This window comes from Nicotiana tabacum, chromosome 13, assembly GCF_000715075.1.
Source record: "Nicotiana tabacum cultivar K326 chromosome 13, ASM71507v2, whole genome shotgun sequence".
NCBI lineage: Eukaryota > Viridiplantae > Streptophyta > Magnoliopsida > Solanales > Solanaceae > Nicotiana > Nicotiana tabacum.
Genome location: NC_134092.1, coordinates 15,406,109 through 15,414,385, shown reverse-complemented (window position 1 = coordinate 15,414,385; position 8,277 = coordinate 15,406,109). Strand labels below are relative to the sequence as shown.

Here is an 8,277-nt window from a genome sequence, read left to right as displayed (position 1 = left end):
TTGACAGCCTTCAGGTGAGATTTCTTGGGGTTTACCTGAAATCTTGTACATAATCCCACACTAAACACTATATCAGACTTGCTTGTCGTGAGGTACAACATTGACCCAATCATTCCTCTATATAGTTTATGTTCCACACTTTTCCCTTCTTCATCAAGGTTCAGCTTTGTTGCAATTGCAATGGGTGTGTCAATGGACTTAGAGGAATCCATGTTGAACTTCTTCAGTAGTTCTTTGATATATTTGAGCTGATGTATCATGGTTCTAGTAGGTATTTGTTTGATTTGCATCCCCAGAAAGAAGTTCAATTCACCCATCATGCTCATTTCAAACTCATTTCCCATCATCTCAGCAAATTCCTTGTACATTGCTTCATTGGTAGCCCCAAAGATAATGACATCCACATACACTTGCACAATCAGAATATTCTTCCCTCTGCTCCTTAAAAATAGAGTATTGTCAACCTTTCCTCTTACAAAGTTGTTGGCTAAGAGGAATTTTGAGAGCCTTTCATACCAAGCTCTTGGAGCCTATTTCAGTCCATAAAAAGCTTTATATAGTTTGAACACATAGTCAGGAAATACTTCACTTTCAAATCCAGGAGGTTGTTTGACAAACACTTTCTCCTTCAGGTAACCGTTCAAAAAGGCACTCTTTACATCCATCCGGTATAAAGTGAACTCCATGTGGGCACCAAAAGCTATCAGCATCCTTATAGCCTCCATTCTAGCTACAGGTGCAAATGTCTCATCATAGTCAATGCCCTCCTCTTGATTGTATCCCTGAACCATCAGTCTGGCCTTATTCCTTGTGATATTTCCTTGTTCATCCAACTTGTTTCTGAATACCCATCTGGTACCTATGACAGTTCTGTTCTTGGGTTTCTGTACCAGGTGCCAGACCTTGCTTCTCTCAAATTGATTTATCTTTTCTTGCATGGCTATGATCCAGTCTAGATCATTTAGTGGTTCTTTGATGGCCTTAGGTTAAACCTGTGAGAGGAATATTACGAGTGCACATAGATTTCTTAGAGAAGACCTGGTGTGCACCCCTGTATTTCGATCAGAGATGATATTCTTAAGAGGATGTGAGCTTTGATCCTTCGATGGTCTGATTTGTTTACCTAGAGAAGATTCACCTTAGGAGTGACCTAAAGGAGCAGGTTCAGTAGGTGTGGCTTCATTACTCTGATCAGCAGTTAGAGTAGTCTTCTTCTGGTTCCTCATGATCACTGCTAATCTCCTTGTGGTTTTCAGATCCATCTTCATCAGATTCCTTTTTATCTCCATCACCAGTGAATCCTATGTCATAATCTTCATCCTGCAGACCTTTCTCAGCCAAATTTTTAGATTCATCAAAAATAACATGAATATTTTCTTCCATACACTTAGTCCTTTTATTAAAAACCTTATAGGCCTTACTATGTGGAGAGCAACCCAAGAAAATTCTCCCATCACTTCTGTCATCAAACTTACCTAGAACTTTTTACCCATTATTATGCACAAAACATTTTCACCCAAAGGATCTCAGGTGAGTGATGTTGGGTTTTCTTCTTCGAAGTAACTCATAGGGAGTTTTCTCAAGAATGGTTCTGACCATGCATTTATTTAGCAGATAGCAAGCAGTATTGATTGCCTCAGCCCAAAAATTCTTAGGCAGTCCACTAGTAATCAACATGGTGGTCCTCCCCATATCTTCTAAGGATCTATTCTTTCTTTCTACAACCCCATTTTGTTATGGAGTTCAAGGTGCAGAGAAATTATGGTCAATGTCATGTGAGCCACAGAACTCAAGGAGTTTTGAATTTTCAAATTCAGTTCCATGGTCAGTTCTTATATTAAACATTACATCCTAGCTTTTGTTGAATTATTTTGAAAAATACACAGAAAACATCAAAGGTTTCATCTTTGGATCCCAAAAACAGAGTCCATGTATACCTTAAGAAGTCATCACAATCACAAACACATACCTCTTACCTCATCTGCTCCTTATTCTCATTGGTCCACATAGATCCATGTGAAGGAGTTCCAGAGGTTTAGAAGTACTTACAAACTTCTTAGATTTAAAGAATGACCTAACATGTTTCCCTCTAACACAGGCATCACATACCTTGTCAGAGGTGAACTCAACTTTAGGTAGCCCAAGGACCAAGTCATTTGCTACCAACTTGTTGAGTTGAGAGAGATTGGCATGTCCTAGTCTTCTATGCCATAGAAGTGGATCATCTTCCACTACACTCAAGCATGTGTGCTCACTCTGGGTGAGTGACATAATCGATATCTTGTAGACATTATTATGTCTCTTGCCCTTTAGCACAATTTCATCAGTATCAAGCTTGGTGACAGTGCAGATTTTGGAATTGAATTTTACCTCATTTCCTTTGTCGCACATTTGAGAGATGCTAAGAAGATTGTGTTTAAGACCTACCACATAATACACATCTTCTATAGCATGATAGAGTGATTTTCCAACCTTGCAAATACATGTTATCTTTCCCTTTTTCCCATTTTCAAATGACACACTCCATCCTTGGAAGGCTGTCAGTGAAAAGAAATTTTTCTTTTCTCCAGTCATATGTCTTGAGCATCCACTGTCTAGATACCAGTACTAATTGTTTCCTCTCACCTTATCTTGCACCAAAATTCACAAGTTAGTTTTGGGAACCCAGACTAGCTTAAATCCTTTTTTGTTAGAAAAGGGATGAATCAGATTACTTCTTGCCCAGAAGGGGAGAGGATTAGAAGCTATTTTCATGTTAACCTTAATTCACTTAGTATGGACAGGAGGATTAACCTTTGGATCCTCTTCCTTCTTCACATTTTGAGCAATACCAAAGGTGTTGCTAAACTGGACATGAATTAAGGCAGGACAAATGTCTCTAAAGTGTCATATTCTTCTACAATGAGCGCACATGTTATTATCAGAAATTCATACATACTTTGGACTTAGAGACAGGTTTTTTGTAGCCAATTCCATATTTGTTAGAGCTACAATGTTCATTCAGCCAATTCAACGCATCAGAAGATCTATGCCATTTGCTTAGTTTAGAGAGTTCATAATTAGCCTTTTCTAGGTTTTCATGCAGGACGTTATTTCTACATTCAGCATCACAAAGATTATCATTAGCAATTTTTAATTCACTTCCAAACTTATCCTGCATATCACTCATTTTTCCTTTGCCATGTGTATCAGCAGACTTCTCATTCTCAAAAGTAAGTTCAAGAACCTGGTTCTTAAAGTCTTTTACATGTTTTTCTAAACTAGCTTTGTCAGACTCAAGCTCTTTGATATCAAGTTTGACACAAGAAAGGTGGCTGATTAGCTGATCATTTTCATTACTCATTTTATCCATTTCATTCATTAAGGTCACAATTATGGCATCAGTTGCTTTTTGGACATAGCATGAATATTTTATTTCAAGTCAGATATACTTACCTGGTTTGCCTCATCTTCAGTTTTTGAATCACTCATCGCCATCATTCCGATCACTTCTTCCTCAGTTTTTGATTCTTTAATCGCCATCAGAGCCACTTCGATGTTTTCATTTCCAAAGTCAATTTCCAAGGTCCTCCATATATCATGAGCAGAGATACAAGAGGACACTTTGAGGAGGGTGTTTCTAGACAGACTTTTGTAGAGCAAGTCCTTTGCTTTAGCATTTTTCTGAACTAGCTGACGATCTTCCTCATCATATTCCTCTTCACTTTTATTGCGCTTGTTACCTTCAACATCCAATTAGGTTTGGAGAATTGGTCCATGACTGACAATTACCCATAGGCCAAAGTCAGTAGCCTAAAGAAATGTTTCCATACGTAGCTTTCATTCATCATAGTGGTGTTCATCAAACAAAGGAGGTCTTCCAATGTGCATTCCAAGTTGTACTGGGGGTTCTGTCTTCAGAGCTTGGTATTCATCAATCACAGCATAGATACTTATAGTCTCATCCTCCTTTTCTTCCTCTTGATCACTCCCACTATCCTCATATGATGCCAAGAATACCTGCTTCATTGCTTCAGTAAATCCTTTGCCTAGGATTTTTCCTTTGTTGGAACCTTTTTCTCTCATCTTCTCTCGTTTCTCCTTTTCAACTAATTCTTTCCTCCGCTCGATTTCCCATATTGGGCATTACTTTACCATGTGATCTATCTTGCCACACTTATAGCACCCATCATAGTTAGCTTTGTCGATCTGCTTGTGCGTACTATTAGAATCACTCTTGGATGCACTTTTGGAATTCTTTATAAACCTCTTGAACTTGGCAAACATTGCTAGATCAAGATCATCATAGTCAGATTCATCATCCTTAGATATTTTAAGAACCAAGGCCTTATCCTTCTTTGGTTCTTCTTTGCGCAGTTCTATCTTTCTTATTTCATGAGTTTTTAAGTTTCCAACCAACTTATCAAGTGAGATTTTATCCAATTCCTTGGCTTCCTAGATTGTAGTGACTTTTGAATCCTATGAAGCTGGAAGGATTCTTAGAACTTTGCTAACCAACTCTTCTTAGGTAAATACCTTTCCAAGTGATTTCAGTTCATTGGTCATTATAGTGAACCTAGTCATCATATCCTAGATGGGCTCAGACTCCTTCATGGAGAAAAGCTCATAGTTTCTCATGAGTAGTTCAATCCTTGATCTCTTTACTTGATTTGTTCCTTCATGAGCAGTTTGGAGTGCATCCCATATCTGTTTCATATTAGAGCACACAAAAATTCTATTGTACTCATCAGGACTAAGTCCACAGATAAGGATTTTCTTAGCCTTTGCATTCTTCTCCATCATTCTGAAATCTGCTGCCACAAATTCGAAAGGGTCCTTAGGAAATATTTCACTTTGTGCATTTTGTTTAGTAGGAATCAAAGGACCTTGATTAACTATGGTCCATAGTTCATAGTGTTTAGTTATCAAGAAATATTCCATTCTTGCTTTCCACTAACTGTAATATTCTAGGTGGAGCACTCATCTTTCTTCCAAGATCTCTTTAGGTGTTAGCCGTGTAAATGAGAGAACCCGCTCTGATACCAATTGTTAGTTTGAGTGCCCGTATGGATTACTAAAGAACTAGGTTCTTTACTGTGTTCCTTAATCATAAAGTAAATAAGCAATAAAATGAACATAGCGATTTTACGTGGAAAATCACCCGGCTCAAAAGGTGCAAAAATCACGATCTACCATGTAGGATTTTCAACTCCAACTCCACTAGAACAATGATCCAAAATATATCAATTACAAGACTATAAGTCAAAACTCTCCAGTAATCCTACTACTCCTATTTGATTCACAAGTTACTCTAACTTGTAAAATAAAATACTCACTCTAACTCATCAACTATTTATGACGTTTGATTATAACTCAATTTCCTAAAACACATTCACTAGACTGACTCACAAGAATACAAAGCAAGTACTTAACGCTAGAAAAAATAATTTATGACACTTTAGTTGATGTGTAAAAGGATAGTTCAGAAGTCCAAAATCAATCCTATTTAAAACACACTTGATACTTTCTAGGAGTCCTATTCATAATCAGCTTCCTCTTTGATAGGACTCCTATTGTTCCAAGGATACCACAAGCTTTGGGACTTTGAGATAAGGTTACTGTTTAGTACATACGTACAAGTATCAATCATGAGGAGCTGATCCTTTAACCTGAGGAGCTGGTTCTTCATAACAGTTAAGCAGCTACATTGATGACCTGGTTCTTTGAGTAGTTAGTCACACTTTGTTAATCATCAAAACTTTAATACGCAACAAAGGGCCTATAAGGTGCACTAAAGTTATGAAAAATACCACTATCCAATAAACCTTAATGTATGGAGTGTATGTAGAAAAAAAAAAGAAAAAACAAAATTGCAAGAAAAAAATATAAACAATGTTGATAGTCAAGAAGTAAACAAAACACACTTCCTAATCTTACTAAGCTATGCTAGTGGTAATATAGAAGTGCTTCATTGAAGAAAGAGCTATGTTGTGTATGGTTTGTGGCAAGTGAATTTATTGAGAAGAATATGTGCTCGATTCTTAAGTGTAGTGTATTAAAGTTCTTAGGAGTGTTAGTCACTATTCCTAAATATATTATACATGTCCCTTAGCCTACATTACAACCCATAAAGTCCTAATTGATCCTAGATTTTGCTAGCTTAGATTAGTAGAGATGTACACTACGGGCAAGATTATGGTACGACTACGCGATGCACATTAATTTCTTTGTGAGAGTGAGCGAATTTTGATCAAGTGTATGATGTCCTTAATTTATGCTCAAAGTAATATTTGAATATGAGGGCCATTTTTATATTCACTCTTTTATTTGTTGGTAAGGGCACATGATCTCATGACGGATTGGTAATGTTGTTAACTTCTCTTGTTGGGTGAGTGCGCGAGTTGAGAATGCTTAGTGGTAACTAGTTGGCTCTTGATGTAGGGTAGTTATGGATAGGTTGTTTGAATTAGTTAAATTGAAATGTTTAAACTTGGTCATGTTTAAAATGGGAAGAATGTGAATTTCGTATGTTCATACTTCATTGTCGGTATCGACCATATTCAAAGGTAGAGTGTATGGTTGAAAAATTGAATTGCTCCTTCCTAGTTAAGATGTACGTTGTTAGGGTGTATATTATAGTTCCATTGCTCGAGGGCGAACAAGAGTCTAAGTGTGGGGTGTTGATATTCGGCTTAAAGTGTGTATATTTATATGAATGTCGCCTCACACTTTACTCGTATTTTGTAGAATTTGGATATGTAATGTAATAATTTATTTTAATTCGTGGTATTTTTTATGTGTAGGAGTCACTCGGAGCAAATGTAGGATGAAAGTGCACGAAGTGAAGCGAAAAGAGAACAAAATAAGAAAATGGGGTTGTGTAGCGCCCAGACCAATAAATTTTCAGAAGCAATAAATTTTCCAGCGCCGAGGTTAGTGCCCCGTGCTACCCTGGGTGCTGGGTGACGGGAAACTATCCCACTTCGCCCGAAACAATGTTATTTCTGCCCTACACACCCCAACTCGTATAAAAAGAAGTCTAAGCCTATTTTGGAGGGACAGATGCCACTGTGAGAGGGAAACACAAGCACGGAACACTCAGAATCAAGGATTCTCAGTTTTTCTTCATCTTTCTTATTATTTTCAACTATTCAAATACTTGTGAAATTATTTAACCTTATCACGAGTGGATAAAACCATAAGTACTGGAGTTGTGATTTAGCCATGAATATTTTTGTTTGAAGTTGAATTGACCTTGATTATAATTTGTTAATATATGATTGTTTCTTCAATTCTGTGATTAATTGCTTAAATGTTTGGCCAAAAGTTAGGTTTTATTTACTATCTATGTTATGCTTGGGAAAGCTACGTTGAGATTAGCGAAGAATTGAAGAGGGCATGATTTTAACTCTGAATGGGGTACGGATTTGTGGTTAGGATAGGAATATATCTAGTAACCATGCTCAATTTGAATATCGTAATATTAATGTGTTCTTAACAGATGGATTCCATAGAAATATAGGCATTAATCTATTTTGAATAGGCGAGTAGAAATTCGGAAAATACTACAAGAGCAATTACTCGATTAATTAGCAACCATGAGCGAATTGTTTGAAAGGGAGAGTTGATTAGAATATAATAGGATTAGTAAATCGATCACAACCCTGGAATGTTCATCTCTACTGAATACACAACAACAACATTCTATTTGATTAATTAGTTACTTGTTAAATTATTGCTTAGTATAATCACTCTCTTAAACTCTGATTGACTCGACTGAATAACAATCTTGGTGAAATTAATAGGTAGTTAATACAAATCTCTGTAGGTTCGACACTCAACTTATTACTTTATTACTTGTACGATTACATATGACTGCAGGTGCATTTGGGAGAAACAATGGAGGATGCTTTATTAAAGGCCATCTTTCTAGTTATTTGAAAGCTCGTAATCCTGAAGCGTTCTCCCTTGGTAAAGTGCTTTCATTTCTTAATGGCTTAAATATTGATAAGGTAATGGTTGAATTTGATTGTCAAGAGGTGTTCTCTATTCTTAATTCAACTCATGCATAATTTAGGCTGCACTCCTATAAAAATGCTAAGCTTTACAAGGAGAAAACCAAAAGATGGCATGACAAGCGTATCAAGCCGTACCACTTTGAACCAGGCCAAAAGATACTATTGTTCAACTCTAGGCTTAAGCTATTTTCTGAGAAGTTAAAATAAAGGTGGTCAGGTCCATTTGAGGTGGTGAGAGTCACTCCATATGGTGCAATCTCCGTGCTTTAAATGATGAAAA

At 36.8% G+C, this 8,277-nt stretch overlaps 1 protein-coding gene across 1 annotated transcript; it reads right to left on the bottom strand.

The window, feature by feature from the left end:
- Positions 1–4,569: 4,569 nt before the first annotated feature.
- Positions 4,570–4,920, bottom strand: LOC142167990 (uncharacterized). Its single transcript, XM_075228632.1, has one exon. The coding sequence runs from the start codon at positions 4,918–4,920 to the stop codon at positions 4,570–4,572; it is 351 nt and encodes a 116-aa protein (XP_075084733.1).
- Positions 4,921–8,277: the final 3,357 nt, after the last annotated feature.

Coding starts and splice junctions, on each gene's coding strand:
- LOC142167990 (XM_075228632.1), bottom strand. CDS start 4,920: ATGGAATATTTCTTGATAACTAAACACTATGAACTATGGACCATAGTT.